This window comes from Macrobrachium nipponense, chromosome 1 (assembly GCF_015104395.2).
Source record: "Macrobrachium nipponense isolate FS-2020 chromosome 1, ASM1510439v2, whole genome shotgun sequence".
Classification (NCBI taxonomy): Eukaryota; Metazoa; Arthropoda; class Malacostraca; order Decapoda; family Palaemonidae; genus Macrobrachium; species Macrobrachium nipponense.
In genome coordinates this window covers 37,826,067-37,851,066 of record NC_087200.1, presented here as the reverse complement: position 1 = coordinate 37,851,066, position 25,000 = coordinate 37,826,067, and the positions used below count along the sequence as shown (strand labels likewise).

The 25,000-nt window shown below is 38.5% G+C and overlaps 1 protein-coding gene across 1 annotated transcript in view; it reads right to left on the bottom strand.

Annotated features, from left to right (window-relative positions):
- Window positions 1–15,317: 15,317 nt before the first annotated feature.
- The window catches only part of LOC135219239 (uncharacterized), a 123,460-nt gene continuing 113,777 nt past the window's right edge, over window positions 15,318–25,000 (bottom strand). Inside the window, exon 7 of the mRNA XM_064255835.1 lies at window positions 15,318–16,496. Coding sequence (XP_064111905.1) covers window positions 16,473–16,496 — 24 coding nt within the window. The 3' untranslated portion in view covers window positions 15,318–16,472. The remainder of the gene's footprint in view (window positions 16,497–25,000) is intronic.

Sequence of the window (25,000 nt, the reverse complement as noted above, 5' to 3'; positions counted from 1 at the left end):
CATCCTTACCACATGCCCATACCATCTCGGTCTTGACCAGCCGTCACCTCGTCTAATTGTCATCATTATCCAGCCTCTCGTGCAGCAAGATCAACAGGTTGTAAAGATGTAAATGATCCATCTTTTAAAAGGCAGTTATTTATCAAATGCCTCATAATATATAGGAAAACTACTGACTTGAGGGCTTTAGGATTTTTTCATTTGTTCATGTAAAAGTCGTAGGTTACTTGTCCACTGGTGTACGTATACTAAAAATTGTTGGTTATTGAAGGGAGGGTTCAAATGGCAAGTCCCGACTCTTGGTCCTTCCTGAACCCTTCCGCGACACAGTCCATTGGGGCATCAGAGGTTGGGAGCTCATTTCACATGAAAGCATTGGACAGTCTTGTTGGCGGACATAAATGTAAAAAAAAAAACTGCTGCATAGATAATGGCAGATACTGTTGCCAACCACTTAGTAGATCATAAAAGAAAGTTGAAGAAAAACCATGTCTGGTTATCAATAGACTGGGAGTAGATCAGAGGGTCAACAGTTTCACTTCACATCGGCAAGTCTTAATATGAGTTTTCAACGGAAGAATTGTAGTCAGCCGAGACAGTTTCTAAAAAAAAAAAAAAAAGCAAGCCCTGTCCCAGATGGCTTTTTTTGTGCTTTTGTTATAGGTGAGCCAGAGAGCACTAAACTAGAACACACACACACACACACTCTCTCTCTCTCTCTCTCTCTCTCTCTCTCTCTCTCTCTCTCTCTCTCTCCTTAATGTAGCCGGCAATGAAACATTTTTTATTTTTATTAACATTTTGATCATTTAATCCTTCGTGTCATAAAGGCTCCTCTGCCTTTTTTGGGGCCAATCCCCACAAGGGGTCCACAACCTTTTTCTTGGCAGTTTGCGATGTACTTGACTATCCCGAAGCATTGGCGCCTCTGTAGGAACACTATCACAAATCGACCTGGCTAGTGATTTCCCAAGCAAAACGATGGTAACGGACAAATAGGCAGTATATGTTGCATATAACAGGTCACCGGTAGTGATGAGGGTATTATCATTGAGTCGTGATAAGTGATTATAACTTAATTTATGGATGTTTTTGTACGTGTGTGTTTGTGGTGGTGGGCGATTGGAGTGCGGGAGGTGGGAGCGGTAGTTGGTTGGAAAATATTAAAATAAATTTTATTGGGCCTGTTAAAGCTTAGGCTCTACGGCCCACTTTTTGTGTAATCCAGTGACAAGTGCAAATAACCTGATTGCATAAAATTCATCTTAAACGTAAGTAATGATATATATATATATATATATATATATATATATATATATATATATATATATATATATATATATATATATATATATATATATATACACATACACGCAAATTTCCTTTAATATCTAATTCTCTCTACCATGGAATTAATATTTTTCGTATATGTAAAGCGAAGGGGAATTTTTTTTACGATGATAATTTCGTCCTCTCGTGGGTTCGAACCACTTCCCAGCAAACAGAGAAGAAATTAGGACGTCAGTGACGCCGAATATTATCAACTAAAAAAATTTCCCTTCGGTTTACATATATGAAAATATATTAATTCCGAGGTAGAACGAATTAGATATTAAAGGACATTTGTACTTGGAATATATATGTATATATAATATATATATATATACATATGTATATTTGTTTTATATATATATTCCTATATATATATATATAATATATATATACTATAGTAATATTATACACGTATATGTATGTGTGTATATATATGTAAAGTATATATATTGAGAGAGAGAGAGAGTGAGAGTGTATACGCGTAGGCCTAATGTAGAAACATCTCGAGGCTAAGAATTTTTTCCACTTTGAATAGCGCACAAAGCTTTGCCTATGAATTTCATTTATCAGAAGTATGGTAATTACATTATAGGCCTGGAAGCTCTGTAATGCATCCCATTAATGACTAATTGTGATCCAATTAATAGCTTGAAAAATGGACCGTAAATATGAAATACCCGTCAGTGGAGGGGAAAGGGGAAGGCCGTTATGGAGCCACATTATCCAATGGTTACCGTTTCGATGTGAGTAACCAGTTTCATGACCGTATGTGGTAGGATTTTTATGGCGTAGACCCAGCAAGCAGTTCAAGGCATTGCTTGAGGTTGGTTCTTTGTGGCATACCCTTCGGCCCCTAGCTGCAACCCCTTTCATTCCGTGTACTGTGCCTCCGTTCATATTCTCTTTCTTCCATCTTACTTGATTCATAGTGTAACTACGAGGTTTTTCTCCTTTTACACCTTTAAAACCATTCTACTATCGATTTCCGTGTCAGCGCTGAATGACCTCGTGGGTCCCGTTGCTTTGGCTTTGGCCTAAATGTTATAGTCTATTCTGTTGTATACATTATGGTGTGGATATTAATATGAATTATAAAATAGGCCCTGAATCAGGGATTCAACGAAAGATGTAAGTTTCAAAGGGAATCTACCGTCTACGGAATTATATTGAAGCTTTTATCGATAGTAGAGAAAGCTGCTATGTAACGTCGAGGACAAGTTAGGTTCGTCACTTGTGAGTGGTCTGTGAAAATGAACTCTCTTTAAATTTTAAGGGAGTAACAACCACCGACTTGAATTTTGTGATACAGACGGACAATTATTAAACTGGGATTTTGAGCGGTAAAAATGGGTTCCTTTCTTTGAACAGGAATATGTCAGTGTAGGCATGTTGACTAGCAGTTTTATTTTATTTATTTATTTATTTTTTGTTTGTTTGTAAGTAAGGATGACGTCATGCAGCTCTGTGGATTTCGTTGTTTTCAGTGGAATCTCATAACTAGTGGTCATGTATTGACGTGGATGGGCGTGAGGACGGCTGCATGTGGTAACGAAACGGTGCATTTGAATATATAATGATATAGAAAGTTGTTACCAGTGAACACTGGAAGGATGTTGCAAACGAGTGCCTAAACGAGTGCCTTCGACTAGATTCTAGAACGTAACAGTATCGCGGAAATTTTTGCTTATTTTTACGTGCTCCTGCGCCCCCCTCCTCTCTCTCTCTCTCTCTCTCTCTCTCTCTCTCTCTCTCTCTCTCTCTCTCTCTCTCTCTTATATTATAGAGGAGTGATATGTTAGTTTATATTGACAACGTCTCCGAGGGTTGCGTGAAAGAGAGAGAGAGAGATTGGTGGAGGAATAAATAGGAGTGGTCTAATGGCGGTCATAAGCATGTCTGTTGGGGTGCTCGCTATGGATATCAGTGGCGGGCGTCGGTTAAGAGTGTGTCTGGGAGCAGACCCGGTGCTGTTCAGTCAATTTTCGGTAGCAGTATTATTGATGGTCACTTATTTTGTGGTTCTTGAAGCTGTTGGTTGAATTATTGTTATTGTATGTTTGAAGATTGTTGTGCCTGTGTTGTTGAGTTTGTTATGCTTGTGAGTTCTGTTGGGTTGTGGATGAATTGTTGGAGTTGTGAGTTGTTGAGTATTGTTGTGGTTCCTTGATGTTGTAGGCAGTGTGTTGACTTGTTGGGTTGTTGTTTTTTTTGGTATGGATAGTGATTATTTGTGCAGTGGTCTTTTGTTGTATAGTTTTTGAATTGTTTTGTGGTTGTTGTCCTTGTTTGGTTGATTGTGTTGTTACGACATCTAGCCTAGCCTAGCCTAGCTTAGCTTAGCTTAGCTATATATCCAGTGGACAGCAGCGCAGCTCTTCACCCTGAGTCTGAGGTGAGAACATGTGTTTGTGTTTTGAGTTGTTTGTTTTTTAGCTTGTGTAATCCCGCCACATTATTTTTGGTGCCCAGCGTGGGGCTGCTGGTGTGACAGCTACAGGACAGTTGGTGTGGTGGGTTGTATGATTGGTGAAGAAAGTGGGTATGGAAGGTTTGACTGAAGTGGAGAGGCTGAAGGAGGAGTTGCGGTTGATGAGGGAAGCTAAGGAAAGATTGGAAGTGGAGAATGAGAGGTTAAGGGTAGAGTGTGAGGAGCTGAAGAGCGAGTTACAGGAAATGAGAGGAATGCTAAGGAGCGTGAAAATGGACGAAAAATTCAGAGTAATGATGAGTAGTGTGCAAGAGATGATGATGGAGATGATGAAAGGGTTTTTTTGGAGGGGTAGCTGTAGGAGGTAGGCCTACTGGGTCTTGTGACGGGCCAGGAGTGGTAAAGAAAGTGGAAGAGCGACTGGATGAGAGTACGAGTGATGAAGATGATTTGGTTGTGGTAAGGGGAAGACACAGGATAAGGATAAACCTGAGGACAAAAATAAGAAGGGGGCTGAGGAAAAAAAGAAGACTGAGGGAAAGAAGGCTAGTAAGGATGACAGACAGGATGAGACTAGGACTGAATGCATTGGGGAAAGGGCTGAGAGTGATTTAGATACCGGTGAGTGGGAACAGGCAGGTGGAAAGAAGAAGGGTAAGGAGAGTGTAATTAAGAGTATGGATGTTAGTATGGAAGTTGATTTGTTTTATTCGGATGAGGTTAAGAGAGATCAGAATGGAAGTAGCAAAAGTGAGAGTGAGAGTGAGCAGGAAGTACGAAAGGCTGTGTATATGAGAGAGGTACCCTGATGTGCACAATACGAGGAATATGGTAGTAGGGACATAGGGGGCTTTTTTTTAAGGAATATGAGAAGTATTTAGTATGTATGGGGTAATGATGAGTAGGGAATGTTCCTTATGAGAGTGTGAAAGCCAGGATTGTGGAACAGGCAAAGAGGATAAAAAGTAGTGTTAGATACAGGAGAAAACCTGGTTTTGAAGAGGCAAGAATGAATGTTGGGGAGTTGTTAATGTGTGTGTGCAGGTTGGAAACATTATCTAGGAAAAAGTTTGGGGACGAAAGGATAAATGAGTGTAAAGAGTTAGTAAGGAAGTTGTTGGTGGCTGTGCCTGAGAGTGTGAATAAGTTTATAAATCTGAAACGTAAGGAGAAAATGTGATGGATGAATGAAAGGTTGACGTGGGACGTCATTTTAGAAATAGTAGAGGATTATGAGTTCAGTAAGTGTATGAAAGAGAGTAAAAATGTTAGTTTTAGGACTGAAATAGCTGAAGTTATGCCAGAGTTTAAGAGCTATAGGGAGGCAGTTTTAGAAGGGCTGAGGTGAATGGCAGAGCGAGTGGTTGATAGGAGCATTAAAGCAAGTAACATAAGTATAGTTAACCCTGAGAGATCGGAGTGCAAGTGTTGGAAGAATAAGGTTAGTCATGAACAAGAGCAGCATTGTTACAGATGTGGAAAGCCAGGACACAAGAATGAATGAATGCCGGTGGGCGTGCTTCGGGTGTGGGCAAACAGGGCATTTAGTAGGCGAGTGTAAGAAAGATAGGGATATTAAATGTTACAGGTGTGGACAGGTAGGGCACATAGCACGTGAATGTCGGGGTACCTGTGTGAATGTGATTTGCGGTAATTGCAGGAAGAATTGGCATTATGTTAGGATGTGTAAAGAACAGCGTGTGAAATGTGTTGAATGTGGAATGGAAGGTCATATAGCGAGTGTGTCTCGGCGAAAGAGGATGAGTCAGGCTGGGAATTTGGGAAACTAGGTAAAAAAGGGGATTCAGATGGGTGGGTCCTCTGGTGTGCAGACAGTAAGAGTGATGCATGTGCGTGAAGGATTGTTGCATGAAAAAGGGTTTGGAGGTAGAGGTCATGAATGTATGAGTGTAAAAGTGAGGTGTAAAGGGGTGTGTTTGGTTGCTTTGATTGATACCGGGTGCAGTGTCAATGTTCTTTTTAAGAATGGATGTGACAAGTTACGGAGTGATTGCAAAATTAGGAAAAGTAAAGGGGAGGTACAAGGAATAGGAAATTTAGGTATGCCTGTGGTGGGAATGTTACATGAAAATGAAGAAATCGAAGGGGTAGTGATGGATGAAAGTGACTTTTATGTGATCGAGGGAATGAGTGTAAGTATGATATGTTGTTAGGGTACAGGTTCCTGAAGAAGTGTGGGATGGTGGTCTGTCCGAGCACGAATATGATTGAATTTCATATGAAGGGAAATGTACAAGGAGAATTGTACTTGGATAGGGATGGAGGGGTAAACAGTAAAATATGGAAGGGAGTACCGTTGGTTGCAAAAGATAGTGTAAAAGTGCCGCGAGAAGTCAAGAGAAGTTTTTAGTGTGAAAGTTGCATGGCCGGATAGTCTTGGAATTGTCAAAGGTGACAAGTGTGCATATGTGGTTGAGGGTGTGGATGCGAACAGGTTGGTAAGAGCGAGTGCATGTATACAACGGGATTTTAGATATGGAGAATCCTTGGGTTTTTGTAGCCTCATTGCTGAGTGTTAGGAAAAAGCGAGTGAGGGGTATACGTGAAGGTGATTGTGTAGGGTTGTTATGTACGTTGGTGAATGTGGACGACGAAAGATGTGTTAAGGTACAGCAGGTGATGACAGGTAGCGTGAAAGAAAGTGATGAGTGGAAGTATGATGAGTTGAGAGAAAAAATTTAGGTGGATGAAAATGTTAGTGATGATGAGAGGGAGCGGATGATGCAGATGTGGGATAGTCCTGGTGATGATGATTTTGGCGGATCTAAGCTTCCTGAGTTCAAGATAGTTTTGGAAGACGATATCCCCATATACCAGCATTCCCGGCACTTTTCTGCGCCTATTACCCCAGAGATTGAGGAACAGTGTGAGGAACTTGAGAGAGAGGGAGTGATCGAGAGGAGCAAGTGTGCTTGGAATAGTTCCATAGTCGCAGTGCGTAAGCCAGATGGAAGTTTGAGGATGTGTGCGGATTACAGAAGGGTAAATGAAGTGACTGTGAACGAGTGACTCCCAATGAATGTGGTGTCTGATTGTGTGTATAAGATGCATGGGATGAGAGTGTTCACAAAATTAGATTTAGTAAAGGTGACTGTGTTTATAGATGACATTTTGATTGCAAGTGAGACTGTTGAGGAGAATATAAACTGCTTGAAAAGGTTTTAGAACAGTTGGAAGAGGTTGGAGTGAAAGTGAAGCTAAAGAAGTAAATGTGGTTGGCTGGGGAAGTGGAATTTCTTGGTCATAAGGCGAGTGCAAGTGGCATAAGGAAGAGTGAAAAGTTTGTGGAAAAAGTAAGGGAGTTTCCACTTCCCCGGACCGTGCGTGAGTTAAAGGGTTTTTTGGGTTTGATCAAGTTGGGGAGGAAGTTTGTTAGGGATTATTTGGGTAAAGGGAAGCAGTTGACTGAATGGACTGGGAAGAAAAATTGTACTAAGCTGAGGTGGGATGAGCGAATGGTGGGAGCATTTGAGAGATTGAAAGAGGAGGCTGCTAGAGATGTCACCTTGGCTTTTTCAGACTATAGTGAGGATGCGAGTAAGCTTGAATTGTATACTGATTTGAGTAAGTTTAGTATGGGAGGATGCTTGGTGCAGATGCAAGAGGTGAATGGGGAGGGACAATTGAGAGTAATTGTGTATGTGAGTAAAGCCTTCAATAAAGCAGAGCTAAAGTATTCGATGGTTGAGAAGGAGCTTGTGGCAATAAGGTTTTGTGTGAAAGCTTTGAAAGTGTTTTTGTATGGGGTAAAATTTGTCATAAGGATGGACCATCGGTCGTTAGTGTATATGATCAAGAAGGAAAGTGTGAATGCTTGGATTGTGAGGATGATTGAGGATTTGAGTGAATTTGATTTCAGATTAAAATATGTGCCAGGGAGTAAAATTGTGATTGCTGATACGATGTCTAGATGCATGGTAAGGCCAATGGTATCATGAAAAGTGACTGGGATCCGAATATGGTACCTGAGGGGTTAGTTGTAAAAGAGAGGTTTGAAGGGGATGATAGTGTGTGTGAATGTTTGTTTTCAGCATTGAAAGACTTGGAAGGTATGGGTCTGATTGAAGAGGTACCTGGTAGTGCGAATGAAGTTGATGAGTGATGTGCAGAAGGAAGTGGCATATACGGAGGAACAAGGTGGGGAAGGGGAAATATTGCATAAATTGTTGTCAGCAGTAGCTGAGTTGTTTGGAATAAAAGTGTTTTTGTATTTTGGATGGGACAGACCGGTTGAGTATTGAGGGAGGGTAAGCACAGGTAGTGAGCATGGGGTTTTGATGATTCAGTGTGGGGAACATGGTTGTAATTGTTTGGTTACAAAAAGGGACTGTGGAGGGGATTTGAGTCAGAATTGCGGAAATGGGGAAATAACCAAGGATGAATATGGTGAGGATGATTGTGATGTGGATAACCAGGTGGACAGTAGTGAATGTGTGTATGCATGGGACTCTTAGAGAATGTGTGTATGCATGGGACTCGAGGGAAAATGGTGACTGAAGTAATACGTAACTTTATAGTTATAGGAGAAAACGATATGCCAGCTTGCTTTTTGATAGGGATAGGTTTTTTGAGGATGCAAGATATAGGCGTAGATATAGGAAGCAGAATTCTTAGAGAGGGGGGTAGAAAAATTGCTAGGATTCAAGATAGTAATGTATTTGTAGCAAACTTTGTGGGTATGATTGATATTGCTAGGAGTGAAAATGATCTGTTGAGTGAGGAAGAGATTGAGGAAATGTGACAATGTGTTTTGGGAGTGCGTGTGGAAGATTGGCCATATGAGTTGGATGTATATAAAGCATGGTACACACTATGCCACCATGTATCAGCTACGTGATGCACTAGTGGTGTTGAAAACAATTAATAGCGGCCAAACTGTACTGCAATGCTGCTCACTTGTTCTCGCAGTTCAGCTTTCAACGGCAGGATGTCATGTACTTTGCTAGGAGACTACTGTGGGGTGTAGTTGCTCTGTGTTGCAAAAAAGAAACTTTTGAGGAAGAAACGTAGAACCTTGTGGTGTAAGCAGTGGCTTTCTCGGCGACCTCTGAAGGGAAGCTTCAATTAAATATTTTTGGAGCAACAAGTTGAAAATCCAACAGACTTTGAAAATTAAACAAGAATGCCAATCCTTGCGTTTTATAAATTGTTGGAAAAAAATTGAACCATATATTTGTAAGCAGGACACCAGCTTTCGAGACAGCTTTACACCAGGAGCTCGTTTTTGCAGCTGGAGGATCGTATGCAAGCCTCCAATATTCAACTAGAATTTCAAAACAGAGCCTTGTTCTAATCATCCCCCGAAACCTGTGAAGCCATCTATAATGTCCTTAGGGAGGATTATTTGAAAGTAATGATCAAATATAGGTACAAAGTACACCAATATTTTTTATTACAGGAAACGCAGCTCATCAAAACACCAAAACTTCGGAGTGTAGAGATCTTCCGTGCCAGCTCCAGACTTCTGTGATGCTTTGATTGCACACATTTCCCTGTAGAATTGTGTCTTCAGGATGTGCAGCTTTTTAGTAATGTCTTCATTCCGCAATGTACAGTTTACAAAACTCAATAACTCTGATTTTATGGGTTCCAAGCTTGCACTCCTGATGTTTCTCATCTTGTAATGCTTGCATTTGATGTTCCAAACAGATGAATGTTCCTTCAGTAATTCAATAAAATGTAGTGTTAGTCCTTATCCATTCAAGGGGTTTGGCGGGTGGTGGTGAGCGGACATCCTCTCCCTCTGAATGTTGGTGCATCACTGAGCTGAGTAAGGAAATGGCTCTACCCCATCAACACGTTGGTGATGCGGCTTCGTGTTGAAAACATAATTTTTCAATGCATCCATCTAACACTGCGAGCATCATGATTCATAGTGTGTATAGGGCTTAAGAGGATTGCTAATTGGTTTGTAGGGTGTAAAAACAGTGTACTTTTTACATCAGGAAGAGGTGTATGACAGGGAAATGTATGTGCGGGTGTTTTCTGTTGAGTCAGCTGTATGTGTTTGTTGGTGCATGATCGGTTTGGGTATATCGGGAAAAATAAGTTGTGGGAATGCATGAGAGAGGTTGTATGTGCTTGAGTTGAATAAAATTTTTATGGACGTAGCTGTCACGTGTGAAGACTTTCAGAGGGGAAAGTATCAGTGTGCATGCAAGTCTGCCTGTGTTGCGATTGCAAATGAAAGAGCCGTTTGAAATGCTTGTGATTGATTGTGTTTCTTTGCCGATGACTGCGAGAGGACACGCGGGGATGATTTTGATGGTGGATCACATGAGTAAATTTGCCTAAGTAGTTCCCATCAAAGATAAGAGGAGTGAAACTGTTGAGTGAATGGTGGGTCAAGTGATGTTGCCTGTGTGTTTGTGTAAGCCGGCAAAAATGTTGAGTGATAATGGACCTGAGTTTGTGGGATGGGAATTTGAAGAAATGTTGAAGGAATGGGGTATTGTGCATGTGTATTCTACTCCGTATATGCCCTGTGCGAATGGTTTGGCTGAAAGGTCTGTTGGAACGGTGACTGAGATTTTGTGAATGATGAGTAAGGGCTACAATGATTGGGATATGTATGTAGGATGTGCAGTGTGGGTATATAATGCCACACTGCAGAAGAGTGTAGGTATGTCTCCTTGTAAATATGTGTTGAATTTTGAAAGGATTGCTTGGCCGTGGTTGGGTCTGTCGGAGAGTGATCGGGATTTGTGGAAGAAAGTAAGTGAAAGGTTTGAAAGTTTTAAGATTGGGGATAAAGTGTTGAAAGAGGTGGTTGAGATAGGAAGAATGAATGTGAATAAGGTAAGGGGAAAATTTGAAGGGCCTTTTGAGATTTTGGAAGTGGGACAGAGTCGATTGAATTATGTTTTGGGGGAATGGATGAGGTTAGGGCACACCATAACCAGCTCCTTAAGTGGAGGGAAGTACCACAGTATGTTCGGGAGAATGCGATGAATGGATGGAGGTGAATAAGTATGAGCTGAGTGTCAGTGAACAAATGGGTCTGAGAGGTCGGCAGTTAGTGTTGGTTGAGTATGGAAGAAAGCGGAAGAGTGTAGAGAAAGGAAGTGGACTGGAGAAGCGTGAATGGCATGGTAAGGAGGTTAGTGGTAGGGTGCAAATGGTTGGTAAAGTGTGTAACACGGATGACTTTGAGGGAATGAATGATACTTGTAGTGTATGTGGGTTTGAGTTAACAGGGATAAGTGAGACCTCAGGGGAAAGGAAACTGAGTAGTAAGGAAGTAGTTGATAGGATGGACAAGTCTTTGCAAGAGCTTGACAGAAGTATGGATGAACTGAGTGGTTTGGTAGCAGAAATAGGGGAGATGTTGGGACCAGAGCTAGATGTCGATGAAGTAGTGAATGAGATTTGGGAGGATAGTAGTGAGGGAGATAATGGGAATTTGCATGAAAGTGGTTTGGAAGAAGTGAATGGCGATGTAACTGAGAGAATGTATGAGGTTCCTCAAACAAGATCCAGGGACCTGCATCCGAGCATCCTTGGGTGTTGCGAAAGGTGATTTAGTGTGGATGTTGTGAGTGTAAGGAGACGTTGTCAAATGTACCGGGGGAGGTAATATGGAGGAGTGATAATGGTAGTTTACTTTTGACATCTCCGAGGGTTGCGTGAAGGAGAGAGAGAGAGAGAGAGAGAGAGAGAGAGAGAGAGAGAGAGAGAGAGAGAGAGAGAGAGAGAGAGAGAGAGAGAGAGAGAGAGAGACAGACAGACCGACCTTACCTTACCTTACCTTACGGACCTTACATCTTGTTCCGGTTGCCCCAGGTCCCTCAGTGTGAGGCACCTCTAATGTCTACCAGAGAATTGCTAATGCATTTTTCAGTATATTTTGCATATTCCAATCTTGGATGGTCTGGGATGCAGAGAGAGATTGGTGGAGGAATAAATGGGAGTGGTTTAATGGCGGTCGTAAGAGTGTGTCTGTTGGGGCGCTCGCTATGTATATCAGTGGTGGGTGTCGGTTACGAGCATCAGGAGAAGTGAGCATGTCTGAGAGCAGAGCTGGTGCTGTTCAGTCAGTTATTTTGTGGTTCTTGAAGCTGTTGGTTGAATTATTGTTGTTGTTATATGTTTGAAGATTGTTGTGCCTGTGCTGTTGAGTTTGTTGTGCTTGTGAGTTCTGTTGGGTTGTAGATGAGTTGTTGGAAACGTGAGTTGTTGAGTGTTGTTGTTGTGGTTCCTTGGTGTTGTAGGCAGTGTGTTGACTTGTTTGGTTGTTGTTTTTTTGGTATGGGTAGTGATTATTTGTGCAGTGGTCTTTTGTTGTATAGTTATTGAACTTTTGTGTGGTGGTGGTCCTTGTTCGGTTGATTGTGTTGTGTTATGACGGCTAGCCTAGCTTAGCTTAGCTTAGCTATATATCCAGTGGACAGCAGTGCAGCTCTTCACCCTGAGTCTGAGGTGAGTACATGTGTTTGTGTTTTGAGTTTTTTGTCTTTTAGCTTATGTAATCCGCCACAATATATGTATATATATATATATATATATATATATATATATATATATATATATATATATATATATATATATATATATATATATATATATATATATGTATATATAATATATATATATTTAATGTCTGTGTGTGTGTGTATGTATGCATGTATGTATGTATGTACATACATACATATGTATTTATTTATGTCTTTACATATTAAAATGGATAATCAACCACATTGCTGGATTGTTTCATAAGCATAGTTTTAGCAACGATGGGTGGTCTACGTTTGAATAGAGACTGCTCAGAAAAGTCAGTTCCCATGGGAGCATAAGCCCCTTGAACATCTATAAGCAGGGTGTATGGCTTGCACCTCATCCCACATAAGTACTTGCTGGCACCATCCCTTCTTAACGTGAGAAGCATTATGATACAAGAAATATAGAATTAATACATTTCGTGTTAAACTTTTAAGTTTTTACCCAAAATAACGGATGGTTCCTGAGAAAAGAAAGGACAGTGATCAGCATTTAATTTATAAACAGACTGCTTAATTGAGGGCGAACTGTGAACAGAGAAGTTCCATAACATTAGTCACTTTATACTCTTACCCCAGGGCTTCATTAACAGCAGCGAGGCTCACCTCTGTATTACACGCTTTGCCATTCACCGCTGTTTAGTGCGAATTCTCTTTCCCATCCTCCTTTCTTTCCACAGCACCGAACCATGCCAGAACACTTATGCACTATTGACTTCACCAGCGCTTGTATTATGACTCAACATTTTGAGCCTTCTTAAGCTGCATATGCTAGGTTTACTGAAGGTTCTTTGCAGCGTCCCTTCGGCTCTTAGCTACAACCCCTTTCATTCATTTTATTGTACCTCCATTCGTATTATCTTTCTTCCTTCTTGTTATCCACCCTCTCCTTACAATTATTTCTTAGTGCAACTGCCAGGTTTTCCTCCTTTTACCTTCTCAGTCAAACCTACCTACTTTTCAGCGCTGATTAACTTCATAGGTCCCAGTGCTTGGTCTTTTGCCTAAACTTAATATTCCATTCCGTATGCTACCTAGACACTTTATCTCTACAGCTTCCATCTTTTTTCATTCGGATTCAATTTCGTAATTCCGCTGTGTGTTTTATTTCTCCCTTTTATCTGATAAGTAACATTCTCCTCGACTATATTGAAAATATATTTACGAAAGGGATAACACATTATATTACTCTGACGAGTCAATATAAGGCTGCTGTAGTATTTCTATGAAAATGATGGCTTCGGTAGGAAGGCATCATAAGAGACTTAACAAATTATAAAAATATTATGATAGCTGGAAAGTTATGCATGAGATGATCCAAACCATCCTGCAAGTAGCCCATGAATCACTTCGTTTTTGGGCCATTCTTGTAGTGTGTGTGTGTGTGTGTGTTGTTAGGAGAATATTCTAGCGCAGACTATATTGATAAAGATCTCGATTATTGTTAATTAAAACAAATGACTAAATTTCAGTTGATAAGAATAGGCCGATAATTCTTCACGCTAGTATTTTATGATAGGTCTATGTTTATTCTGCATTGTTAGGATACCTCAAGAAAATTTTTCGGAGATACTACAATCATCATAACAGCAGCAACAAAAACAAGAAGAACCACAATAAAACGGCTGAATATAAGATGGGCCTATATTCCAAACGTCATTAGCTGCGTAAACCGACAATAAGACATAGGATCTTATGGGTCTACGTCATTTTTTATGATCCTATTATTTCGAAAGGAGTTAATGTCCTCGAAAATTCACAGCAATTTATATCCTATATGAATTTTACGGCCTATCATACTGTAACTTAAAAAAAAAAAAAAGTATCTTCTGGTTTTACAGAATGCAGTCACTGCTTGTCATCCCTCCGAATGTGTAAACGATTCCAATGAAATCGATTTTAAGATGCGAATGTAGTAAAATTTCCTGAAATCCGTTCGAAATACCGGCCTGCACAGCTATAAGAAAGACTTTCTGTTTAAATTTAGAATGCCGAACACGCTTGACAATATACAATATCAGACGGTAATGACCATTGTCCAGTGATCCAAGTGCACCTCATTTACGAAACATAACATTGCAACAACACAGAACACTTCTGACCTCATTCATATTTTCCTGTTTTTTACCATTTTGAGGGAAATGTGTATCTGATTTTATTTCAGGGGGCAATATAAAGTTTCATTTTGATGATTTTAGTGCGGTAAAACAACCATTGCAAAATAAATGAAAATGAAGAGAACCACAGATTAACCAATTGTTCGAAATTATTTCGTGACGTAATCAGAAGGCGGGGCTTTGCTATATATATATATATATATATATATATACACACACACATAGCTGTATATTAATAATAAGTGTGTGTATGTGTATATATATATATGTATACTATATATATATATAGTATGTGTATATATATATATGTATACTATATATATATATATATATATATATATATATATATATATATATATATATGTAATATATATGTGCTTGTGTGTATATATATAGTATAGTGTATAAATATTTACATGAATACATACAATAAATATATTCATTTATTTATCGAAAGCAAAGACCGAAGATGGGCAGAAAGAGCCCTTTTGGCCCTTTATAAATTCCACTCGATGATGATAGATGCCACTATTACTCAAACTGAAAGGTGGGGATAGAAAAGAAAATTCATTTTCGTTCTCTGTGCATATATATATTTCAAAGCATCAAGCTTCACCTTTTAGCATATTGCAGTTAGCAGATAAAATCATCTGCGACATATTTTAATCACTGAAGAAAAGCACAAGTTAATATATTCCAAATGCGATGAAACAAAAAGATCTGAAAAGCTTTATTGCCTGTTTATTCCAAGCTCTTTTGATCTCGTAAATCTAGGAACCATGATAGCTCAATTTCACCCGGGTTCCTGTTTCCATCGGAAAACCACTTTCTTATTATAAAAGCGCCTTGAAAATAGTTTTATTTAAATTTTTTTGGCATGATAATCATCATTATTAGTTCATATGTTTGTCTGCGTTTCTTTAATCTCTCTCTCTCTCTCTCTCTCTCTCTCTCTCTCTCTCTCTCTCTCTCTCTCTCTCTCTCTCTCTCATATAATTCTTCCCATAACGACAAGGACATCTGTTACCTATGAATCTGCGGTGTTTTCGTAATTTCTTTTAGAACTGGTCATTCATTTATTATCATACTGATGGCCTGCTTAAAAATCTGGTCCAATATTTGTTGTTATTGGTTTTCCCAATACTACAGGTCTTGCGCAGTGAGAGAGAGAGAGTTTCATGGTGTCTTGAATCCCAGCCAGTAATTTTAATGTTCATAGCTTCTTGCTTCCTCAGGTATGAAATTGTATAACTGCCTTAATATACCAAATACTATCATTTTATGGTTAGCTGTAAATATATTACGTGGGTGTTTTTGTTTTGTCTGCTTTTGCACATGAGTTCCGTAGAATGCACACAATTTATTCCGGAGTGTCTTTAGTGTACCTTCATGTTGAATAGCGAACTATTTTGCTAATCTTGTAATCGTCTTAAAATAACAGGCAGTAGTTTTGCAATACTTGTTTAAAATCTTGAAAATTTGAACACTGATAAAACTGCAACCTACTTTGAATATATTCCGTTAAAAATAGCTTAACATATTTCTTTTAATATATCTCCGTGAATAGCTGAAAGCGAGCTTTATTACAAGTGCTGCATTTTTCATAGCCAAAATTGTTGAAGTTGTCAATGTGTAGTGAAAGCAGCTATGTAAATAATGAATTCTGTAGAAGTGTTTTGTTGTGAGCTTAGAACAACCTTTGCCCTGTACGGACATCTTCAAGTTTCTGTCCGGGTGTGGTGGTTCCATCATAACGATTTTACATTCGCAGAAACACCGGAATCTTCCCTAAAAGATCTCTCTCCAAAACTCTTCATGGGACATATTTTCACACGATGCAAATACAACCAGCCTTCCATTTTAACCTCCGTGACAAATGGAACGCCGACGGGGGAATGGATCTGGCCTGTCTGTTTATGGGGGGAAGTGGAGGATGGCGCCTTGTCTTCATTTCGTTGCTTTATTCATGGTGACTGACGTCAGAGAAATTCCCAAGAAGAAAGCTGTAGGTAGGAGGTGTCTCAAAAACGCCATGTCTCCATTTCTTCGGTTGTCTTCCCCCCCCCCCCCCCCTTATCTTTACAGTGCGTCGTTGTTGTATTCCTGAAACGAAAAGATAAGAAAGTGTTTATAATGTACACTTAATATTTTTCATATCTGTTGATATGTGAAGAAAATTTTTCCCCTTTCCTGCGCATCCTGTTATCTTCCATCTATGCTGAAGCTTTGAAGGAAAAAAAAATATTGCTGCAGTGCTGCGCCATATATATATATATATATATATATATATATATATATATATATATATATATATATATATATTACGAAGTGTTCCAAATACCTGGTTTTTACACTTGACAATCATAGAATTCTATAATTCAAAGTTACCTCACTACAGCCAGATACTTGAACTCTCATAACAAGTAAAATACGACTGAGTACACTAAAGGTAATATAGATCCCTTGAAAAGCTTTTTAACCCTCTTACGCCGACTGGACGTATTTTACGTTGACATTTTTTGTCTCCCGTGTGCCGACTGGACGTATTTTACGTCGACTTACAAAAGTTTTTTTTAAATTCGTGAAAAACTTATAGGCCTACCAGCCTAAAACTTTTGAATCACGCGCCTTGGGGGATGCTGGGAGTTCACGGATCAAGGTGTTGTTTTGTTTACAATCGTTACGCATGCGCGCAAGCGCGAATTTCTTTCTTGCCGCACTAAAAAGTATCTGTGACACATCTCGGAAATTATTTCGTCACTTTGACATAATTTTTGTACCATTGTAAATTAGCCTTTACATGAAGTATTATATATGAAAATGTGCGCATTTGTATGTAGAATACAACAATAAAATACTCATGATTGTAGCTTTTATCAGTTTTGAGATATTTTCATATAAATAACGATAATTGCCAAAATTTCAACCTTCGGTCAACTTTGACTCTACCGAAATGGTCGAAAAACGCAATTGTAAGCTAAAACTCTTATATTTTAGTAATATTCAATCATTTACCTTAATTTTGCAACTAATTGGAAGTCTCTAGCACAATATTTCGATTTATGGTGAATTTATGAAAAAACTTTTTCCTTACGTCCGCGCGGTAACTTCCGAAAAAAATCATACATGCGATTGTGGTAATGTTTGCACCATTTTAAAATTAGCCGCTATATAAAGTTTTATATATGGAAATGTGCGCAATTTCATGCACAATACAACTAAAAACAACCCATGGTTGTAGCTTTTATCAGTTTTGAGATATTTTCATATAAATAACGATAATTGCCAAAATTTCAACCTTTGGTCAACTTTGACTCTACCGAAATGTGGTCGAAAAACACAATTGTAAGCTAAAACGCTTATATTCTAGTAGTATTCAAGCATTTACCTTCATTTTGCAACAAATTGGAAGTCTCTAGCACAATATTTCGATTTATGGTGAATTTATGAAAAAAATAACATTTTCTTTACGTCCGCGCGGTAACTCTTCCGAAAAAATCATACGTGCGATTGTGGTAATGTTTGCACCATTTTAAATTAGTTGTTACATAAAGTTTTATATATGAAAATGTGCGCAATTTCATGTAGAATACAACAAAAAATAATTGAAGGTTGTAGCTTTTCTTATTTCCGAAATAATTGCATATAAAAAATATATATATAAAAAAATTCGACATTCGGTCAACTTTAACTCGTCAGATATGGTCGAAAACTGCAATTGTAAGCTAATACTCTTACAGTATAGTAATATTCAATCATTTGTCTTCATTTTGAAAGAAATTGGAAGTCTCTAGCCCACTATTTAGATTTATGGTGAATTTTTGAAAAAAATATTTGTTTACGTCCGCGCATTACGAATTCATGCATTATTTTGTGATAATACTTTCTCTGTGTTGCTTTTATCGTTTTACAATGTGTTATATACCAAAATGATCGCAATTTAGTGTACATTACAACGAAAAAAAACTTTAACCGTTTTGCGCACAGCGTGATTTGAATACAGTTATATATGAAATTTAGTTTTTCCGCTATCATATATCGCATTATTTATATATGATAATGATAATTATTTTCATTTCTGATGGTTGCATACTAAACTTCAGCCAATGAAAAAAAGGAGCCAAAAATGAACTCTTAATCTTGAAAACTAAGCGCGCTGTGATTTTTTGAAAAAAATATTTTTCCGCTTCCGCGCTCACTCCGAAACACCTCCGGCACACGGGAGACAATTTTTTTTTTTACCACTTCGGCGTAAGAGGGTTAATAATCATTATGAAGTCTCAACATTTAAATACACTAAAGTAGCTATATCAAATATGTGAGATATTAGACTAAGTTTTTCAAAATAGTTTTGAGGTATTCATAGAGGTTTAAGTTAAAGGGTATCACTCCATCAAACAGCGTTAACTGCCTTCCTGGTCTCTAGTAATTTCAGCAAGACTGGAGGAACAAAGTATCTGTCTCTCTGCCCTAGGCACACAATTCTACCAAAGGTCGTTAATAAGTTAAAAACGGTTATAAGAATTTTAAATACGTTTTGTTTTTATATTAAAAAATTCATAAGTGGAATTCACAATCATATTTTGAAGAAATATTTTACTGGTCCTTTAATGTGATTATACCTGGGATTGTGCAACTGTGGAGGATAACATGAAATGACCTGACAATGGCCTGGACAAGGAGGGGCATTCATATGCAAAAATTATGGCTGAGAGCCTGCTTCACATTGGGTAATAGTTACGTAAAAGCTGGGGTTTATCTTAATTACATTAGAAAGAAAGAATAACACCCTGTGGGTTTAAAGGGCCAGTAAGGGCCCCATAACACAGTTATCAGCAATGAATTAGATCTTGAAGTAGATTAAGAGGTGGCCGGAGGTTCTAAGCACATGGAGAATAGGAGGCAAAAGTTTTTTTTTCCCCCTACCCGGAGCACACGAGGCTAGAATCCAGAATCTTCAGATGCTCAATTACAATCCTGTAACGAGAGCAATTGGTGGTTTGAGCAGGTTGCGTAAAAACGTGGTCGATGATAGAGGGAGATGTGTGCCTACGGTACTGAAGAGTTCGATCTTGTAAAGGAATGAATGTTTCTTACTGATCACTTACGAAGAAAGACTTGACGTTACTGATGAATTTATTAGAAAGAATTTACGCTACTTAACACTGAGACACACTTTGGCTGATGGCTTGCAACACTACATAATTATAACACAATAGTACAGGAATTGTTCAAAAAGATGAAAACTAAATTAACTCGGAGATGGGAGATGGGACTAACTGCTAATAACCTTGGCACTTTGCACATTACCTTCTATAGGAAATGAGTTTTGTCTTCCTAAGGGTGCTGGTAAGGGGGAGATATGTGAAACACCACAAGAGTCACATATAGGCTAGCAAACAGTCCATCTCAAGGGGAGTAGCTCAGAACAGCTATTAAGACTCAAAGTCGAAATAAGTAGGGCATTCCAAATCACAAGGGATCGTATAGCCTAAGGTGACTTGAAACATAGTAACCACATTGTAGCCCAAGTCCTATCCTACAACACCCAGATACCTCCACTCATTTTCACTCGACATTCAAGATATAACATTACATTGCGGTGTGCATATTGATGAGTATACAAAAGACATAAACTTACTGTTGTTATGAATGGCAAATTCATTATCTGACCCAAATTAGTTGAGACTAGCTTTTAGCACAGTCTCCACTTCGTAATCCTCATTCATAGAACACTACAAGAAAATTACCCTAATTCTAGATATACATATCTCCTAAAAGAGCTTTCTTTCTAAAGATACTCCTATTCTGCAGGAGCTAAGATACTGATGACAAAACACTGAAAAACAATTCTGAAATATAAGAAGCAACTTATTTAGAAAACATACAAGGGCCCACCATAGAGGGAATCATCTTTGTGTAGGGCTGTACATAAAACCAGACAAATTAACAAGTTAACAACCTCGCACTGACTTGCGATCACTACCAATCAAGCATTGAAGCATTTGGTCAACTACTGAACCAGCAAAAACAATGAACGAACGACACTTAAGCAATGTTACATGCATACATGAAATTAACAAAGTTTCTCACAACTAAATGCAAATACAACAAAACACAATATCTCCCTTTCATACAATATGTATTTCCACTTACTTAAACAGGAAAATATATGCAAAGATATCTTACAACTTGGCAAAAAATAGTCTCTTATCAAAGTTTCAACATACTCTCCTGCAAGAAAACACTCATGTCTACAGTATTGACACCGGTCCTGTTTTTATCAATGCCTTCCTAGCATCTGCAGTTATCTGAGCAGTCTTTATGCTTGGGTGAATATCCTCTTTTGCAGGATCAACCTTTCCATCTTCTGCCACAGCTCTAGGGGATATAACTTAATTGCAGGTCTCATGAGTTGGCTGCTCTGAGCCATTCTTAGAGTAGCCATTCTGTGACCATGACTGCCCCCACATGCAACTCGACCACATGGCCTAACTTCCACTTGCTCCTTGGCTTGGCCCCTCATCATGAATGAGGACTACTTCCCCTATCCAGGGCCAAGAGTTATGGATCATTCCTACTCAGTGTGTTTCTTTTAGGGTTGTCAAATACTACCTCTCCCACCTTTTTCATAGGTTGTCGCACAACCTGAACACATACAGGGATCTTTTCTCGGTGAACTCCCTCCGTCCATAGGTAGGGTCACTAGAGGTCTCTTCCCAATTTACTACTACTTTTGGGAAGGATTTAAGCTTTCTTCTAAGAATCAAATGGTTAGGGGTCAAAATATCCAACTGATTCAAGCCCTCGGGGAAGGACTTAAGCTTTATTCCAACAATCAAATGGTTAGGGGAGAAAATATCCAATTGATTCAAGCCCCCGGGTGTGTGACTTAATGCTCTATAATTTCCTTCCAACTCCACTAATGCACAAGCCAGTTCTTCAAAACTGAGTAAGGCCTGACACGCAGTCTTTCCCATATAGCTCCAAACTATAGTGCTCTTGCTGAAATAAACTTACAGTACACTGTATCTCCAACAGATGTTCTTTTACCCTGGGATTCTCCAACATGGTTTTTAGATATTCTGATGCCGCTCCAACATGGTTTTTAGATATTCTGATGCCGATACAAATGTGGTGACATTTTCACTCAATATGAGTGCTGGGAAACCTCTTCTACTGCAGAATTTTCTAAAACTCATGAGGAACGAGTCACAGGATGGGTTATCAACCATTTCCCTTAACCCATAATGGTTCAGTGTAATCCACACCTGTGGTATTGAAAGGTTGCCTACATTGCATCCTGTACTCAGGTCATCGAGGAATCACATTGGGCTAATATGGCCTTCCTCGTGTTCTTTTACAAATACCAGTTAACTGTCTAATCTGTGGGGTCCTGCCTGACACTCACCACATTGGCATCTACACCCATATGAGCATTAGCATCAGGATATTCTTTAATAATTACCCTATACTCTGTTTTTTTCCATCTGTCCATCCGCCTGTGGTGTTCTCGCATGGTAACACTGCGTCCCGGACTTTAAATAGTTACGCTTTGTGTAAGTTTTAGGTAAACAAAAGGGTGTCTGGGTGTGCATTTGCAACTGAAAAATGTTTTAATAATTTACTGTATGCGAATTACACCGTTAGTATTCGAAATAGGACACTATTTAAAGCCTGGGACGCAGTGTTACCATGCGCAAACACCACTGGCGGATGGACAGATGGAAAAAAACAGAGTATAGTAACATAGCAACTCTTTGGCAATAGTATTGGAAATTAGCTGTTTCGGGTAACTGCGTGTATTCTATTCTACCCTTACACCTCATTACCCCGTTGTCCAGGTGAGATTCAAATGTTGTATGAGAGCTAGTTTTGGTTTTCTTATCCCTTTCATCAAACTCTCATATTCCTCTTGAAAAAATTCCTTTTGCATGAAGATGATACTCTCATTCTTTGCCTCTTGGAGTTCTTCAGTGGTCAGTTCACCAGTTAATTTCACATTTGTTGAATTCCTACAGTTGTTAAAAAATAGGATCCATGCTGTGGTCCTATAGACCCTTTTAACCTTGCTGAATCTCTTCCAGTTCAGCAAGTGAGTATTGTCATTCAGGTTGCCCCCTACAGCATTGACCAAAATGTTCTCTTCCCTACCGTGTACATGTGATTCATACAAGTGATTCATCCACACATGACGTCTCAAACAGCACCAATATTCTGTGAGAACTGGGCAAATATCGAATGCATTATTGGTACATATGAGAGATTCAGATCATCCTATTAACTGGAGTCAAGCAAGAGCCTTAATCCCATATAATGACACAGTTAAAAGGAATATCATGGAATCTTGTTTCATCAAGTCAAATAATAGAAATGTTCTAAATTTAAGTCTTTGTTTATTTAAACTTGATGCTTTCATAATGAAAAAAGTTGTAGATAAATATAAGCAACAAAATTGATATATTAACACAAATTATGACCATATGAGTAGTACAATCGCAAATATTTAGTAGTTTAAGCTTTCACACCTAAACTTTCACACCCCATGCTGTTTCCCTTAATGTTTAATTTCAAAGGTGTTGAAGGGATTTATATACCTGTACCTGTGGCATAGGGCATTTCTTAGTGGCCACTCGTGCAAGTATTGATCAGTCTCCACATTGCCAACCTTCACTTATCAAAGTCCAGTGTTATAGTATCGTTATTATTCAGAAGATGAATCCTATTCATATGGAACACACCCACAGGGGCCAGTGACTTGAAATTCTAGTTTCTGAAGAATATGGTTTTCATCAGGAAGAAGAGAAGGTAAAGGGAAATACCGAAAGAGATCTTACTTATTAAAAGGAAACAAGAAATTAATAAATCGGTTATATGTAGTACTGTAGTAGTAGTAAGCCTTCCAAAATATATTCATAAGAGTTTTTGGCAAAAAAGGGAAAATGAAGAAAGGCATATAGTTGATTAGACACCCCAGAAAAAAAATAGAAAAAGCCTGATTCGTTACTATGCTACATGAGTCCTTGTTAACGAAAATATTTCGGGTGCTAGCCAACGTGAAACTTCCGGAGGGCTATTATGGTTCTTTGGACATTACATCAGTTGTTTGAGTGTAACTGACATTGTTCGCTTTCCAAACATTGTTTTTGGTTTACACATACTGTGCAGTATTTTTGCGTTTCTGGGAAATATCGGATGTTCTGAAACATCGCCGAAATTTGATAAAATTTGTGTGATGTTATAATATCCAGTTGAGGGATTTACTTGAATATTAGAAATATGCAGTTTTTGTGATGTTTCTTCTACATCAGTATACATATTTTAAAAGGTCTTGAATGCATGGGTGCTTACACGCACACTCACACATACATACATACATACATATATACATATACATTAGATTAATGTATGTAGGTGCATATATGAATATATGGGAATTTGTCACAAATTTTACGCGTGACTTTTCATACTTTCAACCTTAGACCACAATACAACCCATCACTGTTGAATTGACTTTACCTTGGGAATAACTATTTCCAAAGGTAATTACATGTACGTGCACCAGCCTCTACTGGGATTCGAACTTATGTCTTTTTGCGTTTGAATTGCAGTACAGTATTTTTAGCAGTTCAGTTTTTTGTTGGAGAATTTCGTGACTGGTGCATAAATGTACATGGCGGTGCGTCAGAATTCATTTTCAGTTAGTGGAGTTTTTTCTTTCCCGGTTTGATGAGGTCCAAGTTGAAGGTTTGGGTTTCTATACGGTTTCTGAGAGAGAGAGAGAGAGAGAGAGAGAGAGAGAGAGAGAGAGAGAGAGAGAGAGAGAGAGAGAGACTGTGCTTTACCCAGTTTGAAACATGATTAGCAATGATGCAGGTGTGGGAGTAATATGACTATGTAGATACAGTTTTTTTTATATGGTTTTCCCGTTTTGTTTCCTTTCGACAGTTCCATCAGTTGGGTGACATAGACGGGTACGTGTCCAGCAATATCCAGACGCGATAATATGGAAGTAGTTTATTTATTTATTTATTTTTTTCATAGGGCACATTTTAGAGCGGGTGCACTTTGGTACCTAGTGTCATCAAAGTTTTATAGGTGAAATGGCAGTTTTTTCACCTTATCGATATTGCTAATGCATTAAATCGTTATCTTTTTTGAAATTTTGTATCCATTTCACGAAAAATTTGGGAAGTTAGAAGTTTAAACAAAAATTATTGATTTTTGTTTAAACTTCTAACTTCCCAAATTTTTCGTGAAATGGATTCCTGAAGTAATACTTAGTTCCTTAAAAAATTTTGTTATAAAAAGGATAAGTGATTTTAAATGAAGAAATGAGCTCAGAAATTCTACAGCAGATATTTGGAACATTGTTCAATCCATTAAAAACCAGGTTTTAAATAGGCAATGGAAAGGGAATTTTTGTCAGTGATCCCATGATTTCCCAACTTCATGTATTCTTCCTCTGCATTAAAATGATTGTCCTGAGATTTTGTTGGCTGGGGTTGTCTTTTCCTCAAAGTTGATGTTGCCAGCTGTTTTGCAACTGTCATTTACAATGTTAGGGATAGTTTTTAATTAATTATTGTGTAAACGTATTTTTTTAT